The sequence below is a fragment of the Thunnus maccoyii genome, chromosome 12 (genome assembly GCF_910596095.1).
Source record: "Thunnus maccoyii chromosome 12, fThuMac1.1, whole genome shotgun sequence".
Taxonomy (NCBI): Eukaryota; Metazoa; Chordata; class Actinopteri; order Scombriformes; family Scombridae; genus Thunnus; species Thunnus maccoyii.
The window spans coordinates 28,585,429-28,611,610 of record NC_056544.1 but is presented as its reverse complement, the minus strand read 5'-3'; the positions used below and the strand labels follow the sequence as shown (position 1 = coordinate 28,611,610).

The window sequence follows — 26,182 nt, the reverse complement described above, 5'->3', positions numbered from 1 at the left end:
AGAGAGAACTTTTTCTATCCTGTGTGGGACGTTAGGATCAGCAACAGTCTTTTACTTGTTTTGCTTTGAATGCATCTTTATTTTATGGATAAACAGTTGTTGAGTAACTCCGCAACAACAGGAGATTAACATTAAACATTAATTTGCTCTCGCTGTGTGGAGGTGGGTGAGTTCTTGTGTTTGGATCATTTCTTATTAACTGATAGATGATTTGCAAAACTAGAGATAAACTGACATGAATCATTTGAATTAACAGTTAGATTATTGAATTTCTCTTCTCGGCTTCTAGTTTGAAATTCTTGGTGTGCTTTCAGTTTTTTCCTCATGTTTCCTCTAACTTATCAACTTATTCTCCATCTTTCTGTCAACCTTCTGTTTCCTCAGCAGTTAATATTTTCCTCTCTTCATCAGTTCCTCCTGCTCTTTGAACATTTGCTCTTCGTTCTCTTTCAGGATTTGTTGTTTCTTCTCTTTGATTGCTCTCTCTGCCTTTTGGAACATTTTGGTGGTGTAGTGGCTCCATTCTGATCTTCTTGAGCAGCTGTTTGACCTGAGAATGATCCTTGAAGTCATTACTGAACACATATTACTGGCTGTACTACCAGGAAGGTATGGGGTCCAGGAGAAGCATAAGAAATGCACTGAGCAATATCTTTAACTATTGTCTCTTCATCTCTCATAGTGTCAAACAGGCTCTGGATGTCAAACTTTTATTTGAAATATTTGTTACTGGGAACAAATCTTCATTCATTTTTTCATATAAAGACATATTGTTTACTTATTAGTCATATAATTCAATTAATTTTACTCCAAATGAGGAGTGGGTTGGCATGCACGGGGAGAGACTGATTATTTGTTTTGGTGATTATGCTGCTCATGTGTTCGTATTGTTATCTTCTATAACAGTGAGATGCAAAGTGACACAACTGCTGAAAGAACTGAAATTAGCAGTTTGATGACCCGATCGCTGTTCTCGGCTTTTTTTCTGGCCTGATGTTCTAACTTTTCCTCCAGTTTTTTCATCTCATTTTTGATTTCTTTTCCACGTTCTTCCTTTAATTTAAGCTCCTTCTCAATGTCACCTTTTACTTCTCTCAGCTTTTGCTGATACTTTTCCTCTATTTCCCTCATCAGTTTCTCCTGCTCTTTGCATGTTTCTGGTTCTTTCTCTTTCAGGATTCGTTGTTTCTCTTCTTCTATCACTCTCTCTGCCTTTTGGAACATTTTGTTGGTGTAGTAGCTTCCTCCATTCTGCACATTTATGTTTCTTATCTTATCAAGCAGCTTTCTGACCTGAGAACGATCCTTCACCTCATTATTGAACACGTGGTACTGATTGTTACATTTGGTCACAAGTTCCTGCAGATCTTTGTTGTCCTTCAAGAACTCCTCAATAGTTTTCCCTTTGAGCAGGTCACCATGGGTAAAGAGAACCATGCTGTATTTGTTGGCTTTCTCGCCAAAGATTTTCTGAATCTTCTCCACCGTGTTTTTTTCTTCCTCTGTGAATCTGCCCAGTTTGATGATGACAAGGAAGATATGAGGTCCAGGTGCAGCATAAGAAATGCTCTCGGCAATATCTTTAGCAGTTTTCTCTTCAGTGTTCCTGGTGTCAAACAGGCCCGGAGTGTCAATAACAGCAACCTTTTGTCCATCGATCTCACCGTAAGCCTTTTCACAGAGTGTAGTCAAAGATATAAGGGAGAACTCAGATGTAAAGCACCTTTGTCCCAGAATGGTGTTTCCTGTGGCGCTCCTTCCAACTCCAGTCTTCCCCACCATCACAATCCTGATCAGCTCATTATTGTTGTAGGCTGTGGGAGGTGTCGACCTGAAGACTGAGAAAAAGGACAAATAATCCATGTGTATTCACAAAACATGTTCAGTTAGTCTACATCAGGGATGGATAACTATGGCTGGAAAACCTCAAGTTGTGCTTACACAATTTTAAGGTACATGAGTTTTTGTCTCTTTTTTATGTATGTGGTTTCTTTGAGTATGGATACAATATCTTGTATAAATGCCCCTAAGTTATTGTTTAAGGAGAACCATACTGGATTATTTGTAATATTTTAATATTTTTGACTTCATCAACACACCCAACTTATCCTGTATGTACAATGTGTGAGTTTCAGTGTTTATGTTTGTGATGTCGGAGAAAACTGTATACACTGATGGTCCTTCCTCTAGATGTAAAACACAGTGGATTCATGTGGACATACTGTATATTATGTGTGATCTGCAAAAGGTTTGGTAGATAAAACTTACTGCTACAAAGTGAGTCTAAATATGGCTGAATTGTGGTTCATAACAGCAAACTGGATATTAAACAGGCCAGTCGGGTGTGACCAACTATTTTTTTGCAGTTTTCCTGACCATCAGCGTTGCTGCTACTCATGCACAGCCAGGCGCAAAGAGGAAGAGAAACATTATTCAGCCGAATCGCCAGAACAAAACGTTGGCATTGAACGTTTCTGCAAACCACAGAAACATTGAATATATACGTTTCAACATGTGTAATATGTATCATATTAACATTTCTCCCCGTTGAATAATGATGTTTTATGGTGTGACAACGCTGTGGTTAATGTCTGGTTAGATTTAAGCACAAAACCACTTGGTTAGGGTTAGGGAAAGATCGTGGTTTGGGTTAAAATAAAATAAAAAATAGAATAAAAACGGACGACGTCTCGCTAAAAACACCCACTTTTGTCGGTTGAAACAGGAAGCGGGCATTGGTTTTACGGTGGTCTCTAACCATGCTCTGTGCTGACTTCCAACTTTCGGCAAAGAAACTTACTAACCATCCACCAACACCTCCTTCTCCTAATAGGAAAGTCAGCTCATATAGATATGTTCACTACGTCACTTCAGAAATGTTGAGATTATATGTTTTGTTGAAATTTTGATATGATACGTATTGTTGAAATGTTAATATGCTACATATTACACATGTTGAAATATAGGCTAGATATTCAACGTTTCTGTGGTTTGCAGAAAGTACGATGCCAACGTTTTATTCTGGTGACCATGCTGCATTATTAGTGGGAGTTAAACATAATCAGCAGGGGAGAGTTTCAGTAATGACCAATCACATGATCTCCTCTTTTCCTCTTTAAAGCAGCATCAGGTGAAACAGGTGAGAGAGAATAAAGAGTTCACCTCTGTGAAGCACCTGATGTTCCAAAATACAAATCCAGGACATCCCAAATATGCATATACATCAGTTCAAAATATGTTGACAATGTTAGAATGAAAATAAAGCTGATGTGTTCTCGTGTGCTGCAAACAATTAATAGCCTATAGGATAATTCATACATGTAAACTCTGTAGTTCTACTCCTCCTCTGCATATTTGAAAGTCCTTATTTGTGCTTTTAAGTTTATACAGTATCCTAAAATAAACAGATACAAATTTGGTTTGGAAATTTGCTGGAAAAGTTCTATTACTGTTTTGTCAAAATATTTATTTATTTGATGAATGAAGGTATCTACGATGTGCCAGCTGTGCATAAAGTGAATAATATTTTGTTAAAACCTGTTTTAAAATGTTTTCACCAACATGTTTTATTTGTTCACAGCATATAAGATGTTGATGCAGCCCAACAATATCTGGATGGATGATATTATCGGTAAGAAACTTGATTCTCATGTCAATCTGCAGTAAATGAAAAACCATGGAGCAAAGTGAAAGGGACAAAATGTAACATAAATGAAATGTTAACGTGTTGTTTACGTGTTAAAAATCACGTAGGCTTCCCACAGAAGTGTTTTGTGATTTTGGAGATGTTTGTTTGCCGGGGCGTCTGCCAAATGAAGCCACAGAAATTGTCCTGCGTCTGTGAGTCCAAGAAGAGGTGGTATGAGCAGGTTTTTATCACAAATGCAATTTCGTTCCAAAATTGCACTGCACCAACTTATCTGCATAAACACAACTGTTATATTGGTGAGTGAATCACGGGAGATGAATGAACTGTTGAGCAACTTTACTGAACAACAGCTAATATCAGTAGTACATGGCTTTGCATAGCCTACTGGACTTTAGCAAGCCGTTTTTGTGTTTCGTGTTCAGTGGACTCACACTCCTATCTGTAATCACAGTTATATAAATTGTATTTCAAGATTTCTACAACTTTGATTGTACTAGTCAAACAAAAATTTAATATATCTAAAAATCCTTAAATAGTTTAAATGTCCATTTTAACATTTAATAGCTGGATAGTCTGGATATTTATTGCAGATATCTGTCATCCAATTCTTCCTAGTCAAAATGAACATTTCAGATATCCACCACGTCATTCTTCCTAGGACAAATGACATCACCTTTGACATTCATGTGTATTTGGCTTCAGTTTCAGATATCTACAATTACATTTTTGATATCTGCAATAGAATTCTTACCAGGAAAAACTCCCATTTCAGATATCAACAATCCAGTTGTTACTGAATTACAGATATATGCAATATATATCCAGTCTAGCTATTAAATATTAAAATGGCTTGCCATACTCTCCGGCTCCCACTCTACCATTTCTCACCATGATTCTTATGACAGTTTCAATGCACTATCCACAGTTTTACCACCTACAGGTGAGGGAGTGAAGTGTCAGTGACAGTCCAAATTATCAGAGCCCATATGTGTTGTTATTTGTCTGTAAACACAACAACCTCAGCTGCACCTCTCCTGCCATGTGCGCACCATTTACATAAAGAGTGTTTGGCCCAGCGCTGGCAAAAGGGCTCCATTATGCTAAAATAGTCCTATAAATAAAATAAACATTGAAAAAAATACAAATGTTTGCATAATTTTATATTGTGACTCAAAATAGGGATTAAATTGGACTAATAACACCTGGTCACAGTCAGGATCATGTGTTTAGTGACATCAGTTATGGTTCAGTTAGTACAGTGAGCTACAGGTTTCGATAAACGTGATGCAGTCAGTGGAGTTTCACTGCAGCCATCCTCATGTGTAGCAGAGAGAAATAAGAGAAGATGAAGCAAAGTGTCATTAAAGAGGCTCATGGCTGAGAATAAAGCTTATGACACTTTGCTACAAGCAATTGTCAATTATTTAAAAAAAATGTTTATTAATCATGTGGTCTACATTTTGTTGTCAGGAATTGCTGTACTGATATTTTTATACACATTTATACATCTAGCCTCTGGACATAAAACTGAAAGAAATGATAATTTTTCCACTGATTTCATGCATTCTCAATTTAAGAGCCTGTCATTGTTGACTCATCCTTAATATCACTCAAAACATAACAAGTTTTAGTCCACTAGATAAATAAATTTTAAGAATACGATTATATATTGACTTACCTTGTATTGTGTTGCTGCTCATTTTGTTTTAAAGAGAGAAGTGCAGATTTGCTGCTGAAGTGAAAGTAAATGTCAGAGTCTATCTGCCACGATGCCTCTTTATATAACTTCGTGCAACAAACCACACCCATAAAACACTGTTGACATCAAAGTCATTCTTCCTTTATAGAAGAATAAGAATATTTTGCTTAATGTCCCATCATAACCACCATGATATGCAGGGCCGGCCTGTGAAATAGGCCACATAGGTGGAAGTGGGGTTATTTGGAAACACATAACCTACATGTTCTCCCTGTCTTTTTCTATTAACTTACATGGATGTTCTTCCGGTTTGATTTTCCACAGCCTTACTGTTCAATCAGTTTTCACACAACAGCCACCAAACACTCACTGAATGGCACCTTGACCCCACTTGCCTTTTTGTCTGGGGGACTGGGAGGACTTTGTCTGGGCTGGAGGTATCACTGTGGCAATTGATTTCAGTGTGAATTCTTATCTGAAGTTCTTGGACAGGAGGTTGCTCCAATCTAAATCTTTTAAGGCTTCAATCTAAAGTCTTGACTACGGCACCAACATAGTCAGGGCCTGTCCTGATGATATGATAGCTTTTAAAAGTGTTCAGACCTGGCACGTGCAGGGGGTGGGGCGGTGGGTATTTTATGTTGAGCTTGACGCAGACTGTCCATCACTTTACAGCTGTTAGTGGCTCAGACTGGCTTCCTTGTATATTATTGTTTTATGTGCAATATGATAAAAGTGTCGAACTTGGGAAAATATTAGTTGCAGTGACCAAACGAGAACAAATAGTTTTTTTGTGTTCTACTGGTTAATATGTAATTTGATTGTTGGTCTTGAACAGTGGACTCCTGCTGCTTTTGCAACTTTTTGTTCCCCAGGTCATAATTACAACAGCCGCTGGACTGGGGTCTGTAACTCAAAGTCGACCACCTTACCAATGGATGATAACGGACTGCTGAGCCCACTGGGAGGTAGACTAGTTTAGCCCAGTGGTTCCTAACCTAGAGGTTGCCAAATGCATGTTTTGTCTAAGATATTATGTGTGAGTTTAACTTTCTAAACTAATTTTGGTCTGTTAGTGTGAATTTGTAAAAAGTAGAGAAATCATAGTTGATTTAAAAGCTTTTATTATAGCACCTCCATGTGGCCAATCAATGTAGTTTTTAAGACACTTGAAGTTGCTGGAGACAGAAAAGACACACACACACACACACACACACACACACACACACACACACACACACACACACACACACACACACACACACACACACTGCATTGACAAACACAAACTGAGGTCAAATAATTGAAACTAAAATCTGCATTACAACATTTTATTGACATTTTGTTAATACATTTTGGTTCTGACTCACCAACATCTTTTTGAACCAGGTTCAATCAGTTTCTCACTTTAAGGCAACTGCATGGAAGCCACCTTGATACGATCAGAAGGTCAACGAGAGAATGATTCATTTAATCGATCGAATGAATATTTTATTGAATGAATAGCTTTTATTTAGTGAAGTCTGAATCTGGTGGAACATTTCCTTGTCTGATACAGTCATTACATGTGAGCTAGAAATGAACTGCAGCCACTACAATGTCCTCTTAGGCACTGATAAACACATATTTCTATTATCATCTTTAAAGTTATGCTAATACAAGACATTACATGATTAAGTCAAGAGGATACATTATACATTGCGGTTTGTCTTTATTATAAAAACAGTATCTTTTTAATGTACAACACATGTTAAAGAAACAGTTCAGTCATTCTTTATGTTCATTCAGTGAATCCACAACTGATGCTCAACACTGCAGACTGTCCTCTGTAGGTGCTTTGTTGAATAATCATTAAGGTGCAAATGAAAAATATGTCATCTCATGTCAGTGCACTGACACAAAATTTGACTTTATTTTGAATCTGATACGTTATAAGGAACAAAGATTTTCACGAGTACAGAGACTTGACCAGGGACCAAGTCAGGCTGGGTGCTGATCAGGGGCGGAGTGGGAATAAAAATCCCCCAACTCACCTTGTGCCCTCTGACAACTCACCTGTGCTCCACAGTGAGCAGGTGAAAGTCATGAGCTGGCTGTGGGAGGCAAAGCACTGGAAGTTAAATGTTACTTTATGTATTTATGTCACATCCATCCATAATGTTTTGAGACATTATAATGCTTCAGACAGGACAGACAGCACCTACCAACATTGAACAGGACTGTAATATGTGTTTTACAATTACGCTACAAAATAATGATGTTTTATCGTGTGACAACTCTATGGTTCAGGTCTGGTTAGGTTGAGTCACAACAACAGCTTGGTTAGGGTTTGGAAAAGATCATGGTTTGGGGTAAAATGATCACTTGAAACATAGTTAAACATGGTAACCAACCTTAATCACTTTGGCCGCTAGATGGCGACTGTAACTCAAAGATGACCACCTTACCAATGGATGATAACGGCCTACTGAGGAGAGGAAAGAAGAAAAAACAAAGTTCTGATATACAAATCTGTTTTCAGTTTTTGGACTTTTTCTCTAATCTTTGATTTTTGCTGAAATATTGGATCATTTGAACATTTATTGAAATGAAAGCATGTGAGAAGTTTAGAGGGAAAAATCACTATTTGGTGGAGCTGTTAACAACTCATAGACATGTGAAATGTGACCTCGACTACACACTGCTTTTTGTAAGACGTCAAAAGCTGAAAAGGTTGGAAACCACTGGTTTCATCTTTAACAATGTGTTGTATTTTAAAAGCTTGTTATATTATCCATTGTGTCAAGTCTTCATCTGAAAAGTAACTAAAGCTGTCAAATAAATGTAGTGGAGTAGAAAGTACAATATTTCCCCCTGAAATGTAGTGGAGTGGAAGTATAAAGTAGCATCACATGGAAATACTCAAGTACAAGTACCTCAAAATTGTACTTGAGTAAATGGACTTAGATATTTTCCACCACTACACTTTTTTTAATGTGTTTACATTTTTTCAAAGTCTGTTTAATACAATACCCACATCACCACATGTACACCGAGTTTATGTAATAATTCATTGTGTTCATACTGAGTGATTTCTTACAAGTATAAAAGAGATGGTTTAGACCTTGTTATACTTATAAATAATGTTCTGGTCCAATGAATCCTGAAACAGCAGTATTGAGAGTAATCCCTGAAGATTGTAGACATTCATAGTTATAAAATAGTGTTTTGATTACAGCAGAAATATGTAACTAGACATTGTCTCAGTGAGGATGAACCTTCCACAGGAGAACAGAAAACACGTTAAAGTGTATGAAATGGAAAAAAAAAAAAAAATTCGAACTGGAACTAAGGACAAAAACATTTTTAAAAAACAATCTGAAAAAATGTCTTAGACCGATGAAATGAACAAAAAGAGAGAAAAAATAATGTAAATTTCATGTAATAATTTTCTTAAATGATGAATCCATCCACTCTTATTATTTACTCCTGTTTTATTTGTTCTTTTTTCTTTCTTTCTTAGTTTTTGATTTATTTATTTTTTTTGTTTTCTGTTTTTTATTTGTTTTCTGTCTCATTTCTGGTGCCCAGAAAGATTAATGATCTTCATTCTTTTAAGATCACTTTTGTGTATTTTAAGTTTGATGTTTCTCCAACTTTCACAAACACAATGTAATTTATTCCCTCTCCCCCAGTTTTGTATTAAGAGATCTTGGGAAATGTATCATATCATAATTTAATCATTGACTGAAATGTTGTCTTTGAATCTCCAACAAGATGTACAATAAAACATCATGTGACACATGAACTTTAACCCCACAGTATATACAGTGATAGATATTTACAAGTCTTATGATCACTGGGTTCAGCTAAAAAATGTAAAAGTAAAAAATGAAATCTGATAAATTAACTATAACCTCCGCTGTTTTCTACCATCAGTGATCTCTGATACTTCAAATACAAATACTTCTGATACTCCATTTTAATCAATAAATAGATTCAACCTCAAACATTCAGAAACAAAATAGCCATTTATCTTTTTTAAAGAAGAATTTATCAGCATGTTCTTGACCATCTGTGGCACAACTAAACAATTATTGATCATCTTGTGTGATTAATAACACATACAAACTAATATTGCAGAAATACATCCAGTAATAAAACAATAACTATCAAATATGAATTATCTGCTATTGTTACAAAATATGCTCAACAATAAAATATTGATTAACACCCAACTTCTATAATTATAAATCAGACCAAACAAGAAAATGAAAAAAGTGAAAGTGAAGATTTACAAGAAGTCACAGCAGTGAATTAAAGCTTTTTCAGTCCAGGATCAGAAAGTCTTTGTTGTTTTCTTGATTCAAATGTTTTGGAATCGTTGAATCTTTTATTCCAGTTTCCTTTCCGACCCTTCATCATACATGAGACTCATCTGACCACCTGCTGGCTATAAAAGTGTAAAAGCAATCAGAGTAGCTGCTGATCCAAACCTTCTCTGTGTTCTTCATGACATCTGCTGCCTGTATTTGTGCACAGATTGAACATATTAAATTCTCTCACTTTTTTGTATTTGCCCTCCTTTTTTCTGGGTATAAAAGTCCTGCAGGACCAAATGACGGCAAGAGAGAACTTTTTCTATCCTGTGTGGGACGTTAGGATCAGCAACAGTACTTTACTTGTTTTGCTTTGAATGCATCTTTATTTTATGGATAAACAGTTGTTGAGTAATTCTACGACAACAGCAGATGTCACTTTCACATTAATTTGTTCTCGCTGTGTGGAGGTGGGTGAGTTCTTGTGTTTGGATCATTTGTTTATTAACTGATAGATGATTTGCAAAACTAGAGATAAACAGACATGAATCATTTGATTCAATCGCTCTCTCTGCCTTTTGGAATATTTCAGTGGTGTAGTAGCTTCCTCCATTCTGCACATTTATATTTCTTATCTTCTCAAGCAGCTTTCTGACCTGAGAATGATTCTTCACCTCATTATTGAACACGTGGTACTGGTTGTTACATATGGCCACAAGTTCCTGCAGATCTTTGTTGTCCTCCAAGAACTCAGTTAACAGGTAACCATGGGTAAAGAGAACCATGCTGTATTTGTTGGCTTATTCATCAAAGATTTCCTGAATCTTCTCCACTGTGTTTTTTTCTCCCTCAGTGAATCTTCCCAGTCTGGATGACAACCAGGAAGATATGAGGTCCAGGTGAAGCATAAGTAATGCTCTGGGCAATATCTAACTGTTTCCTCTTCACTGTTCCTGGTGTCAAACAGACCCGGAGTGTCAATAACAGCAACCGTTTGTCCATCCACATCATTATAAAATTTTTCACAGCATTCTGTCAAAGATTTAGAGGAGAACTCAGATTTGAAGCACCTTTGTCCCAGAATGGTGTTTCCTGTGGCGCTCTTCCCAACTCCAGTCTTCCCCACCATCACAATCCTGATCAGCTTATTATTGTTGTAGGCTGTGGAAAGTTTAGACCCGACGACTGAAAAAAAAGGACAAACAATCAGCAATGGTGCCACCAAGGGTGGCCAGGGGGGGCCATAGCCAACCTGATACAATCATTGCCGCATTCGACATTTAAGTAGTTTTTATGTTTGTTCATAATGAGCATTATACATGGTAAATCGTCCCACTCGACCTCTTCCTGTCCTTATAAATCAACACCTTAAAAAAATAAAGACTTTTTCTTGCTAATATGTGTTTAGGGACTGTTCATTATTTATGAGAGGGAGGGAGGTGGTGCAAAACGGGGGGCAGGATTTAACTAGGAAAATCATTCAGGCCTGGAAATATAGCATGAGATATAGGCCCAGTCAGGCCACTTTTTAAACGGGGCGTCTGGGGGTCCCCCATTAGGGAAATTTTAGTTACAAGGACTTGATTTCCTGCATTCTGGTAAATTTTAGTGCATGTGAATAACAAACTAATGAGCCAACAACTGCTTAGTACAACGTACTGTGATGAACCTTAAATAAAACCAAAGGTGAATATCATTAAGGAGGGAGACGACACAAGTACTAACTTTTAACTAGGGCTGCTCGATTATGACAAAAATCATAATTACAATTCTTTTGGTCAATATTAAGATCACGATTATTTAACACAATTACTCATTGACACATGGAACAGAAATGTTTCCATTTTATTAAACATATTAATCCACACTCCAATACATGCACGGGTGATGTGCATCTCATGGAGAAACCTTGCAGCTTTTTAAAACTCCCAGTCCATTTCTGTGGCATTTAGAGAAGCGTAATCTGCAAAGACAGTTTTTAAATCACACAAATATCCTGCTGTACATGTGTTATGAACTTACTAAAGGTATCTACATTGATTGATTAAGGCCCCCATTCTGTCTGTGCCCGTTAAACTACAGGCAGATTCCCTTCACTTGCTACGGTGGGCGGAGAGATAAAATCGATGAATCAATAAATACAAACATTGTCCATTTTGGTTCAGTAAATTTCTGCTGTCAGTCAGCCTGGTGAATGCAGTTTGCCTGGCCTCTGTCCATCCAGCTCCCCAGGAGTTGCAGCTGACAGACAGCCTGTTCAGTGGACACTAAGCACAGGTCAGAGTTGGTGTGGATCAAACAGACAGAGCGCACTTACATGCTGCTCACGTCTCATTTTTCTGTATAGATTCCCGGTGAGAGTGAGTTTAAGCTTTTAAAGAGGGTTGAAAGCGCACCGCTGTAATGGAAAGGGGTACGCTGGATTTATAACACAAGACAAAATCATTGCACATCATTGCGAAACAGAATGCGGCACGGAAATAGTTTTATCACGATTATCTTGTTTTTAAAGCCTAATCATTGGAAGCCAAAATCGTGATTGAAAATAAAATTCGATCAATTGCCCATCCCTGCTTATACCAATATCTATTAAATAATAAATAACAAAATAAACAACTAATATACTAACAAAATAGAAAATGTTTTGTACCTGCAGGTTGCTCTGAAGTAGTGGGCTTCTGTACTACTGTGGCACCAATGTTACACTCTCCACCTTCAGAAAGAAAAACAAGCAAGAGCACAACATATCTTTTAATGCACCAATATAATACAGTTAACAACTCTCTCCACCTATTCAAAGAACAGAGCAAGAGCACGATACCTACTCATTTTACTGATATACACAGCACTGCAGCCATCCTCAAGTGTAGGAGAGAGAATTAAGAGAAGAAGAAGCAAAAGTGTCAATAAAGAGGCTCATGACTAATTATAAAGCTCATCAAACTTTGATACAAGCCAAGAGAAAGAAGAAATGATGAGGGGTACATCTTTCTTATGTTTTGTTTTTATAAATACCACTTATAAATCTAACCTCTGGACATAACAGTGAAAGACGTTATCATTTTTCCACTGATTTCTGCTGTGTTCTTGTCTTATGAATGTTTCTTATTCTCAGTTCTTTCTTGGAAAAGAGATCTTAACCTCAATGAGATTTCCCGATTAAATAAAGATGAAATAAAAATAAAATATATTAATAACATAGTTCTGTTATTCGCATTTTATTTCCAGGGACAATTTTAGTGTAATATAAATATGGTCATAGGAAAAACCACTTAAGATATTTAGGGAAAGATGGTAGGAGGATATCGATGCGACGTAGAATATTAATGCCTCACAAAGTGCAGATAGGAGCTTTTGCACTTGGTGCGAGTTGGAAGAGGTTCTACAAAACGATGCTCTAAATTAAGTTAATAATTAAAATTACATTAAAAATAAAATTAAGTTTGCTTTCAGGTAAAAAGATGCAGTAAATGTAATAGTTACTACATTGTAGTATACTAGGGTCAGAATTCCTTAAATTCAGTGTATTTGCTTCCTCGTCCACTGGAAATGAATGTTCAGTGATTGTGTAACACACTCGTGCTGTAGCCTCTCTACACACCCAGGGACTCTGAGTTGTGTTTTTGTTTTGTTGTGTGACTTTTCTGTCACAACGAAGGGCGGGATTATCTTGCAGACAGACTGAATATGAGCAGCCTTCCTTGTTCTCATCATCCAAAGTGAAATCCGTCAATCAGAAAATTCTGCAAATAGGAGGTTTTGCGCTTTGGCCATCGATATCTGGAATAGGCCAAATTTTTGAGCTTACACACATATCAAAGAAGATTCCTAATTAAGAGCTGAAACTTTACTCGTGTCAACTGAATCCTGATGTTCAGTTTTACTTACATTTTATAACTTATGACCCAGAATATACAAAACGTAAAATATATAAACTTTTTTATTATAGTGCAGCTGAGACACATTTTTGTACATGGAGGATGCAGCTGAAACATTAGTTTGTCTAGTCAGGTGAGAAAGGCAACTAAATAACAGAGACACAGTATTATTTTTCAGTCCAACTGCTTTTAATAAATTACTAAAGCGTATGCATACAGCCTCCCTGAGCTCTGCAGCAAGAGGAGCCCCTCGAACAGTTCACACAAACATTTTATACTTTCAGCCTCCACCCAACATAACCGTTATACAAGCACCTTGTGTACAGTCACACTTCTCTGTCTGCAAACACCTGTTTCCTGTAAGATAATCAATATGGTGTCATGGCTGTCATGTACAGCTTCCTGTCCTTGCAATCAGTTCCCCTTTTCCCACGATCACTTCTTCAGATAACCTTTCTATTTCTTCTTTTCATTTCACTAATTTCATCTACACAAACAAGGTGTGAGATCTTACTTAAAACAGAACAATGTAGTTACAGCATATAAAAAGTCACAGATAAGGTCAAGGGTGCCTCATCTTCTTTTAAAGGAAAAATTGATCAGTTGAATACACTTCTACACTGGATTAATGATCATCAAAGTATTAATACAATAATATAGTAATTTCTCCAACAGTACACTTCTAACATTATGTTTTCCTCCACATTGGAGAGCTGGAATAAATATAGTGTGGATAAAAAAGTGATGTTACTTTATATACATGGTACATGGTTATGTACAGTATATACAGCCTGCTCAAATATACAGTAATGAATGAAATGTTTACATGTTATTGCACATTTTGTATTTTAGTCTAAAATAAATATATATCATTTGTAGGTAGAAATAAGACAATATACAAGACAATGCAGTATACATACAATATAGGATAACGTTTGTATTTATAGAACCTTTCAAACACAGAGACGACTCAAAGTGCTTCACACAAGTTGAAGAAATGCATAAAAGCTAAATAAAATAAAAGAGACCAAAATAATAGCAGATCACTTATTATAAAGTCATAATGCAACTACAGTGCAGTAATAAGATTCCTCAAATTCAATTAGGAAAAAAAGGGCAGTAGAGAAATTAATAATGCAAATAATAATAACGCCTTGAAACATTTTTTAAAAATGCAAATTTAAGAATTTTATGAAATTTTAAGAATAGAAACCTTAAAAGAAATGCAGAACATCATAGTTTTAAACTGGATTTAACCTTTACATACTGATCATATTCTGAACCTTCACAGTGTCTCCTCATAATTGGTCTCTATACCAAACTTCTACTTCACTGTTTCTACAGGATGTGGTTGCTCGATGTGGACGAGCTGCACAAAGACGTGTTTTTCAGCTTAAAGCATAATCATTCTCTCTACCAAACTTCTGAACCGCAAATCTATATTTCGTACATAAATACCTCATCAGTCATTAATAAAGGGGTGATTAATCCTTAATGGAGCTTTATGGTTTTACACTATTTATTTATAGAGAAAAAACATTCACAATCACACTGTATTATGGTCTGATGTTACATAAAACAGGAGTCAAATTTAACCCAGAACACCTTCCATGTACAAAAATGTGTATCAACTGCATTATAATAAAAAAAGTTGGATATTTCCATTGTTGTATATTCCAGGTCACATGAAGTGTCAGGTTGAAGTAACAGTGTTGAAGCTGCTTTTATTGCTCTCAAATATACAAATGGGTCAAATTTGACCTGAACAGTATGCAGTTAGTCCATTATCCTTCTTTCAGCTCTGTGCTGCACAGTAACTAAATGCTGCTTCTCCATGTTCAGTTTGTACTTTGAGAATAGTTAGCAGCCCATTTTAATATTTAAAACATATTACAAACCTTATTTTTGGTCTCTGGTCAAAGTCAGTACTTTTGCCCTGATTACAAGACACTATACAACAGCAACATCAACAACAACCAAGATGATCACATAACTAATCATAATGTACACCAGGGGCCTCACTAGAGATTTACGGTTAGGAGGGCTGAGGGGAGGATTTTTTTTTTTTAAATGGCCCCAAAATGTCTGTTTGTCATGAATTTTTAGAGTAGCAATAGTTGTAAAATCAACACAATAGATCTGTCTCTTCATAGTTTGTAATAAGCACAGATCTAATGTGACTTAAATGCTTTCTATCCACTTACAACAGGCACAGATCAGTGCAGAAGTCCTAAAGCCCCCCTAAAATAGGCCTAGCGACGCCCCTAATGTAAACAACCACATAGTGAAAAATGAAAAAGATACTGTCTTTACATTCATGCTTTTTTCTGTAAATGTGACCAAAACTAAAAGAGATAACCTTATTAAAAAGTTTCAGATAACCAAAACAAGCAGGATTCTTCTGCTGGATTTTCTACAATAGTGGACTCATCAGCTCACTGGAGCAATAAAACACTAAATGAAATTTATCCTCACACAAGATCATAAGATCACAAAAAACACTGCCCTTCAGGATTCAACTGAGTAAAGTTTCAGCTCTTAACTAAACACACGAGGACGTTTGTCTACTCTCTAAATTATATTTAATGTCTGGACCAGAGCAGGAATCTTCTTTGATATATGTGTAATCTCTAACATTTGTCTTATTCACTCTTCACTCTTATCCTCCTGCCATCGTTCCCTAAATATCTTTAGTAGTTCTTCTGTGACTATATTTATATTACACTAAAATTGTTCCTGGAAATTAAATGCATATAACAGAACTATGTAAGATCCTTGCTAGCAATAGACATTTTTTCATCATCTTAAATTAGTTTCACTTTAAACTGTGAAGCATCATGTGACTGCAGGAACTACAAAATAAAGATTCCTTTATCATTTACTTCCAGGTCATTAGTAGCTTGCTGATTAATTAAATGAGTAAATATTAATCTTTTAGACTCTGCTGAGGTCAACAGTTGAATAAGCTTCCATTTGGGCTTCTGAGGTCAAAGGTCAGAAGTCACAGTGCAATGATAACAGAGCAGTACAGTGATGAGCTCTGATAAGGGTTCAAACTGCATATTTTCAGTGGAAGTTGTGCATTAATGTTTCTGATAAAGACAATGAGCTCTTTAATGAAGAACATCCTGAGATATTCACACATTTTGTTTTCTGGATTTGTTTTGTTTCTTTTCTTTACATCACTTCTTTGTCCTTTTAAATTCACATTGTTAGTTTTTTCTGTTGTGTAAATGTAAATATTCTACATACGATTGTCCTCATCTCTCATTTTTCATCTCGTCTCATTTTGTCTTTTTGTCTGTTCTCTGATTCGTCCTTTATTGCAACACACAGTGTTTATATTTAGTATTTATGACTTTACACATTTTTTGAATGAACATTTGTTTATTATGAAGTCACTGACTGTTTATATTTGTCTTTTTTAATCATTTTGTTATTATGTGACAGTTTGCAGAAAGATTTGTGACCTAAAATCATCATCATCACAACGGTCATGATGAAGGTGGAGTTTCATCTTGTTCTTTTTGTTACTTTTGACATAATCCAGACTGACAGCGATGGAAAAGCATTAACATGTATGTTTGTTTTGTTTGTTGGGTTTTTGCAGCTTCACCACTGACAGGAAGAGTGCAGCAGCAGAATGTGCATGTTGTTCAGAAAAAAAAAAACAACGCAGCAGAAGCAGCGCAAGGCTTTGAAGTCAAGTTAGCATCTGACAAACATCAAAAGGGGACAGAGAAGAACAATAAAACATCAGAATATTTCCAACACAAGTGATGAAAAAAAACTGAGTGAGAAGAGTTTCCTCTAGGAAAGCATAGAAGACTTGAAATAAAAAGATAAATGTTACAACAGCCTCCTCTGTTCTCTTACAGAAGGTCACCTCCTCTTCAAAACTGTTTGGATAGATCTTTCCAGAACCCTGACAAATCAGATTTACTTCTTCAAGGGCAACTTTAGATATTGTGTGCAATGTAATAATACTTACAACTGCAAGAGATTTAACCATTACAGGTAAAAAGTTTTCTATTGGCCAGTTTATAAACTGCATCTTCACAAATAAAATTAAAAAAGTAGACTTCATCAGAGAAGATGATTCTCCAAACTATCTTTCCCAAACAGAGATGTTTTGGATTAACAGGCTCAATGGTCAAAACAACAGTCAGGAGCCCAAATGAACACTGAAACATGTTTTTCTTGCTGTAATCATTCCTCCTTCATACTGACCATTAGAAGATCCCTTCATAATGCACTTACAACGTAAATGATGGGGGGCAAAATTCACAGTCCTCCTTCTGTACAAAAATGTATTTAAAAGTTTATCTGAAGCTAATATGAAGCTTCAGCGTCCAAATGAGTCAAATCAAGTAGATATCTTTCAACGTTACAGTCTTTTTAGTGCCAAAGTCTCTCTTTTTGTTACTATACTTCCACCACAGCTCAACAGGGAAACACTGTCCGAGGAAACACAAAGAGGGAATTTGATGCTAAAAAGACTGTAAATGTGTCAGATATCCACTTGATATGACTAACTCAGACTGCTCATATAAGCTTCACATCAACTTTTAAATGACTGTGTGGACACACTGTGGATTTTGGCCTCCATCACTTACATTGAAAACATATTTGAAGGATCTTTTAATATCCAGTATGAACAGGAGGAATGATTACAGCGAGGAAAACCTCTTTCAGTGTTCATATGGACACCTGACTGCTGTTTTAAGACTTAAAAAACTGAACGTGTCTTTTAATAGGATTCACACATAGTTTGTTATTAATGATGTGAATGATGAGAGAACAGTTATTGTCAAAAACTAAAAATGTGCAGAACTTAAGTTTCAGTTTGTAGCTGAGCCTTCAGTAAATTGACTTTATTAATGATGAAACAAATCATAATCAAAACAAAAAGGAAATTAAATCATCTTCTCAGATGATGATAAGACACTGATCTTTATGAGATATGGAGGTGGTAATTCGTAAATGTTTTTTGTCTTTGGTGACTGTGATGAATTTTACAGTTATGAAGGCAGAAATTCAGAATTAGAAAAACTCAACATGTTGGTCTGATCACTGAATCACTTCCAGGTTACACAAGCAGACTGAATGTAAACAATGAAAACAACAAAGTGAAGCTCACAGCTGTGTGTGTGTGTGTGTGTGTGTGTGTGTGTGTGTGTGTGTGTGTGTGCCCACTTCCACTCCACTTGTCTTTTGTGTTTTTTTCACCTGTTGTTTTACTCTTGTGTTTAACTTTGACTGATATATATTTTACCTGTTTTTACTGTTGCAATCAAAAATGTAAAGTTTCTTCTTGCTGTCATACGTCTTCTTTTATCCTCATCAGAATCATTTAAATTTCTGAGATCCAAAGAGTTGACGACAAAATACTGTTCTGTTGAAATGAACTGAAAACATTTCATTCAGTCTGCATTATGCTGAGATATTGTGTTTGACATCCTCGTTTGACTGCTGTGGCACCTTCCTCAGACCAATAATAATCATTAGTTTCATATTAAATATGTTGTGGGACAGACCACTTCCTGCTCTGTTTCATCAGTGATTAAAGAAATGAATCAGTCCTCTGATCTGCTGCTGGATCCTAATTTAGCCTTTTGTGCTGTCTTATACTATATGAATAAATGGTTTAAAGCTGCTAAACAGTTGATCATGACACTTAAACCATGTTGTCACAAAGCTTAAAGTACACTGATATCTACTGTGGCTAAAAATGTCTGCCAAAACCCCCGTCCACATACTTTTGGCCATGTAGAGTATTTTAGAAGCCCCTCATTTGCTTTGTTTGAATGTGCAAAGTAATTACAGCTGTTGAGTGGATAATGTGAGATAAAATTATGAAGTGCAATAAAATAAGCATACTCACATAAAGTAAAAATATCTTAAAACTTAACTTAAAACATGTTGGGAATTTTGGACATTATGGGCCCTATTTTAACAATTCAAAGCGCACGTCTGAAGCACATGATGCAACTGCATTTAGGGTGTGTCTAGCACCATATAATTTAATCACACACACTGCCCCGACTGAAATGTTGTCTTTGAGTTTCCAACAAGATGTACAATAAAAACATGAGCTTGAACCGTATATTCAGTATATACAGTGATAGATATTTATTAGTCATATGATCACTGATTACAACTATTAGACATTAATAGAACTGGATCCTTCATGGATATAATTCATATGTATATGTGTGTTAAAAATTAAATCTGATAAATTAACTATAACCAACACTGTTTTCTACCATCAGTGATCTCTGATACCTCAAATACTTTACACTGAACTAGAGATTTAAATCTATTTTGATCAACAAATAGACTCAACTTCAAACATTCAGAAACAAAATAATCATTTATTTTCTTAAAGAAGAATTTATCATCATTTTGACCATCTGTGGCACAACTGAACAATTATTGATCATCTTGTCTGATAAATAACACATATGAACTAATATTGCAGAAATACATCCAGTAATAAAACAATATCTATCAATCATGAATTATCTGCTATTGTTAGAAAATATGCACAACAATAAAATATTGATTAACATCCAACTTCTATATTTATAAATCAGACCAAACAAGAAAATGAAGAAAGTGAATGTGAAGATTTACAAGAAGTCACAGCAGTGAATTAAAGCTTTTTCAGTCCAGGATCAGAAAGTCTTTGTTGTTTTCTTGATTCAAATGTTTTGGAATCTTTGAATCTTTTATTCCAGTTTCCTTTCCGACCCTTCATCATACATGAGACTCATCTGACCACCTGCTGGCTATAAAAGTGTAAAAGCAATCAGAGTAGCTGCTGATCCAAACCTTCTCTGTGTTCTTCATCACATTTGGTGTCTGTATTTGTGCACATATTGAACATATTAAATTATCTCACTTTTTTGTATTTTCCCTCTTTTTTTCTGGGTATAAAAGTCCTGGAGGACCAAATGACGACAAGAGAGAACTCTTCTTATCCTGTGTGGGACGTTAGGATCAGCAACAGTCTTTTACTTGTTTTGCTTTAAATAAATCTTTATTTTATGGATAAACAGTTGTTGAGTAATTCTACGACAACAGCAGATGTCACTTTCACATTAATTTGCTCTCGCTGTGTGGAGGTGGGTGAGTTCTTGTGTTTGGATCTTTTTTTTATTAGCTGATAGATGATTTGAAAAACTAGAGATAAACTGACATGAATCACTTGAAATAACAGCTGGATTATTGAATTTCTCTTCTCAGCTTCCAGCTTGAAATTCTTGGTGTTCCTTCAGTTTTTTCCTCATGTTTCCTCTAACTTATCAATTTATTCTCTCTCTTTCTGTAAGCCTTCTGTTTCCTCAACAGTTAATATTTTCCTCTCTTTCCTTCATCAGTTCTTCCTGCTCTTTGAGGATTTTCTCTTCTCTCTCTTTCAGGATTTGTTGTTTCTTCTCTTTGATTGCTCTCTCTGCTCTTTGGAACATTTTAGTGGTGTAGTGGCTCCATTCTGATCTTCTTGAGCAGCTGTTTGACCTGAGAATGATCCTTAAAGTCATTAATGAACACATATTACTGGCTGTACTACCATGAAGGTATGGGGTCCAGGAGAAGCATAAGAAATGCACTGAGCAATATCTTTAACTGTTGTCTCTTCATCTCTCATAGTGTCAAACAGCCTCTGGGTGTCAAACTTTTGTTTGTCGTACTTGTCACTGGGAACAGATCTTCATTAATATTTTCATATACAGAGAATTTGTTTACTTATTAGTCATATAATACAATTAATTTTACTCCAGATGAGGAGTGGATTGGCATGCATGCGGAGAGACTGATTATTTGTTTTGGTGATTATGCTGCTCATGTGTTTGTATTGTTATCTTCTATAACAGTGAGGCGCAAAGTGACTGCTGAAAGAATCGGAATTAGCAGTCTGATGATCCGATTGCTGTCCTCTGCTATCTTTCTGGCCTGATGCTCTAACTTTTCCTTCATTTTTTTCTTTTTTTTTTTTGATTTCATTTCCACATTCTTCCTTTATATTAATCTCCTTTTCAGTGTCACCCTTCACCTCTCTGAAATGTTGCTTATACATTTCCTCTATTTCCTTCATCAGTTTCTCCTGCTCTTTGCGCATTTGCTCTTCTTTCTCTTTGAGGATTCGTTGTTTCTCCTCTTCTATCGCTCTCTCTGCCTTTTGGAACATTTTGGTGGTGTAGTAGCTTCCTCCATTCTGCACATTTATATTTCTGATCTTCTACAGTACTTAATACTGATCTTACACTGAACATGGTCCTTTAAAAAAGAAGAAAGACTGAAAGATTGACTTTTTATAACTTTAAAAGTTTACATTCTTATGCAAAATCAAAACTGCGTAATCATCAGTATATAAAAATCAAATTTCAACACAACTGAATCCAAGTCATTCACATATAGGCCTATTAAAATAATAAGGACCCAAAATGCCACATGTTACAGTAGATGTTAGTAAATGACCTCAAACCCAATCTCAAGGATGCCATACATGAAGTAAGATTTCTTAAATACGTAAGGGATAATCAACGAGTAGGTGTGTGTTAAACAGTGTTAAGGCACAACGTGGAGGCGAAGAACTGCTTGACGCGAGGCAAATTGATTATCCTGCCTATACCATTGTCATTTGCCAACAATACAAAAGGAAAGCACTCGCAGATTTTTGGTTTTGCACTGAAAATCAAAAGGTTATGACGCAAGAGTTTATTGTTGTCATGATAACTTGTCACTCTGTACTTGCCGCCAGCCTGAATCAAGGCTTAAAATTCACATAAGGTGTCATTAAGCACAACCACAGAGTACGTCTCCAAATCAGTGTTCGAAAGTCTCTCAGTATATTAACTGCCCACATTTTGTCTTTTTTGTATTAATCTCATCCTTCTCTTCCTTTATCATTTTAAGCTCTACAGGGGTCAGTTCATTATGCTGTTTTTGCTCGGTTTCTTTCTTCTCATTTCTTTTTCCCTTTGAGCTGTTGGATTAATTTGGCCTCTTTCTCAGCTTCTTGTCTGTCCACCATTTCCTGTATTTTTTTCATTGCTTTTGCTGCCTTCTCCTTTTCTCTTTCACAAGCATCCCTCCACTGATTCCTCATGTCCCTGTGCTCCCTCATCCATTGCTGATACTTTTCCTCTATGTCCTTCATCAGTTTCTCCTGCTCTTTGCGGTTTTGCTCTTCTTTCTCTTTCAGGATTCGTTGTTTCTCCTCTTCTATCGCTCTCTTTACCCTTTGGAACATTTCGGTGGTGTAGTAGCTTCCTCCATTCTGCTCATTTATATTTCTTATTTTCTCAAGCAGCTTTCTGACCTGAGAACGATCCTTCACCTCATTATTGAACACGTGGTACTGATTGTTACATTTGGCCACAAGTTCCTGCAGATCTTTGCTGTCCTTCAAGAACTCCTCAATAGGTTTCCCTTTGAGCAGGTCACCATGGGTAAAGAGAACCATGCAGTATTTGTTGGCTTCCTCACCAAAGATTTCCTGAATCTTCTCTACTGTGTGTTTTTCTTCCTCTGTGAATCTGCCCAGTTTGATGACGACCAGGAAGATATGAGGTCCAGGTGAAGCATAAGCAATGCTCTGGGCAATATCTTTCTTTGTTTTCTCTTCAGTGTTCCTGGTATCAAACTGGCCCAGAGTGTCAATTACAGCAACCTTTTGTCCATCCACCTCACCATGAGCCTTTCCAGAGTGTGTAGTCAAAGATTTAGAGGAGAACTCAGATTTAAAGTTCTGTTCTCCCAGAATGGTGTTTCCTGTGGCACTCTTCCCAACTCCAGTCTTCCCCACCAACACAATCCTGATCAGCTCATTATTGCTGTAGTCTGTGGGAGGTTTAGACCTGAAGACTGAAAAAAAGGAGAAACAATCAATTCTATGTGTATTTATAAAATATGTTCAATTAGTCCACATCAGGGATGTATAACTATGGTTGGTCCAGCTCAAGTTGTGCCTACACAGTTTTAAGGTACATGAGTGTTTCATTTCTTAGTTGCTTAAGATTCTTAAAAATAAAGATGAAAGAATTATGTGGTTTGTATGGATATAATATAATCTTATATCTTGTATATCTACCTTGTAAACGTGTCCAAGAGTTACTGTTTAAGGAGAATTTAAGAACTATACTGGATTATCTCTACTATTTTAATATTTATGATCTTTGATGTTGTCTGAATCATTATAGTTCTAGCACCAAAATACACATCGACACACCCAACTTATTCTGTATGTACAATGTGTGAGTTTCAGTGTTTATGTCTGTGATGCTGTAAACTGTACACACTGATGTGTACCTTTAAACAGGTGCGTTTAAAGGGCCAGACTGGGAAAATCATTCAGGGTGGGAAATATAGCGCAAATTAATAGTCCCAGTCAGGCCACTCTTTAAGCGGGGGGTCTGGGGGTCCCCCACTTGGAAAATTTTTAGTTACAAAGACTTGATTTCCTGCATTCTGGTGAATTTTAGTGCATGTGAACAACTAAGTAATGAGCCAATAACTGCTTAGTACAACGTACTGTTATGAACCTCAAACAAAGGTATATATCATTAAGGAGGGAGATGACACTACTACTACTGTGGCACCAATGCTACTCTCTCCACCTTCAAAAAGAAAAAAAGCAAGAGCACGCAATATTTTAATGTACCATTATAATAAAGTTAACCACTCTCTCCACCTATTCAAAGAACAGAGCAAGAGCACAATACCCTACTCACTTTACTGATATACACTAACAGTTACCCATCAAAGGTTAAAATAGCCCTTTAACCAACACAAACATTAAATAACACAAATCATTAAGTTTCAACAAATTACAGTAACGTTAGCCTAAATAGTGTGACAGAAGACGTCGTGTTGTCTCAATAATTTTGAATTATGAGCTCAAAGTATGATCTCACTGGCTGAAATTTTCGCCAAAATGCATTAATTTTCATAATGATGAGGCATCGGTAACATTAGCTAAGTTACATTAGCTAGGTAACAAACGTTAGCTAGCTAGCACTTTATTTACTGACTAACCTGACGGCATTTAGCTGCATCCCCTACAAGTGCCTGTCTTTTTTTCTTTCTCTTTTCCTCTCTGCTCCATCCTTCCTCTTTTTTCCACCGTCCGTCTTGTTGCTAAGTCTATTAGCCTCTAACTATATCTACTGCCAAACGAAACCTTAACTGCCAACTGCTCTCTCTCTCTCTGTCTCTCTCTCTCTCTTTCTCTCTGCGCGCTGCCTGACTGTCACAGCGTGCAAGGCAGTGTTGCGTTCAGGGACGACAAAAAGAAAAAAAAACGCTGCGGCGGGTCATTTAGCAAGCCAGGACCCTCTTCTAGAGCAAGCCCTGAGAGAGACCTGGAGGCCAAACCAGCACCTATCTGGCCCAGTCAAACTTAACCCAAAAAATCACTATATTTATTAGATGTATGATGTGTAGTAATGTTGAATTATTTGGTACTGTACAGCAGCAGCTTTGTGTGTCCAAGGCAAATTTCCCTCTAGTACACTAAAGACTTATCTTATTTGTAGCTAAGTATGAAGTGGTTGAGATAATTCATAGAGGCTGTAAAAAGTTCTTTATCTCATTATCTCTTCTGGGTCTGTGGTTTTCCAAGTGAGGAGGTTCAAGTATCTTGGGGTCTTATTTCCCAGTAAGGGTAAGATGGAGAGTGAGACTAACAGATGACTGGTTGCAGCAAGCAACAAGGATATGGCAGATAAAAAAAGGAACAGAGTTGTTGTTTTTTCATGCTGTGAACCAGTTAACCAAATTTATTTTATCTTGTGAGACATTAAAGAAATATTCTTTGTGTGAAGGTGGTGTACCATAAAGAACGACAAATCAATCTCTGACATTATTTCTACGTATTTTTATTAACACATTACTATTAATAGAACACTATAACTCATGTAATAATTTATGAAATGTATGTGACACTGCTTTTCAGATTCCTTCCCCTAACTTACCTTTTGGTCTTGAGTAGATGTTTTGTAAATGCTGCACCAGATCATTCCTGTTGATCTTTTCTAAAACCTTCATGGTCAGCTGCAGAGCTCCAGGCTCCTGATATTTCTGTACCATTAGATCAACTGTGTCCCGCCTTTCTGCTTTCTCCAGTTGAGCCACTGGGATGCCTGAAAAGCCCTCCAGGTTGCCATCCTGCTCCAGGAACCACTTGAAATCCTTGAACTTATCTTCTTTTAATTTTTCCAGAATTTTAAAGAGCTCCTCTTTAGGTTTCGTCATTATGGCCCCCTGCTGAAAATAAGAGAAATTTTAAACAGGAAGGACATGTATTCAGTTCTCATCTCATGACACTTTACATTGACTTTTGTACATGTGCATTTGAAATATAAATCTACTGCTTGAACAAACAGGTCACACAACTTAGGTGCTCCCGATTGCCAGTCCGAGTTCACCTCTGTGAAGCACCTGAAGTCCCAAAATACAAATCCAGGACACCACAGATATTTACATATATAATTCCAAAATATGCTGACAATGTTAGAATTTATACATTTACACTCCGTAGTTATACTCCTCCTGTGCATATCTGAAAGTCCACATTTGCCCTTTGTTATTTAGTCTACATTTTGTTTTTACAAACAACACCTTATGTTTAGGACATGCTGAATTGATGTTTTTA

At 36.4% G+C, this 26,182-nt stretch overlaps 2 protein-coding genes across 2 annotated transcripts; both read right to left on the bottom strand.

Annotated features, from left to right (window-relative positions):
* Nucleotides 1–897: 897 nt before the first annotated feature.
* LOC121908341 (GTPase IMAP family member 9-like) lies at nucleotides 898–21,715 on the bottom strand. Its single transcript, XM_042428259.1, has 4 exons — nucleotides 21,574–21,715; nucleotides 12,297–12,359; nucleotides 10,595–10,831; nucleotides 898–1,838 (listed from the first exon to the last, which is right to left on the bottom strand). Exons 1-4 carry the CDS (start codon nucleotides 21,713–21,715, stop codon nucleotides 898–900), a joined length of 1,383 nt encoding a protein of 460 aa, XP_042284193.1.
* LOC121909499 (GTPase IMAP family member 9-like) lies at nucleotides 19,937–25,795 on the bottom strand. The gene is made up of 2 exons (XM_042430068.1): nucleotides 25,503–25,795; nucleotides 19,937–23,394 (listed from the first exon to the last, which is right to left on the bottom strand). Exons 1-2 carry the CDS (start codon nucleotides 25,780–25,782, stop codon nucleotides 22,493–22,495), a joined length of 1,182 nt encoding a protein of 393 aa, XP_042286002.1. The 5' UTR covers nucleotides 25,783–25,795; the 3' UTR covers nucleotides 19,937–22,492.
* Nucleotides 25,796–26,182: the final 387 nt, after the last annotated feature.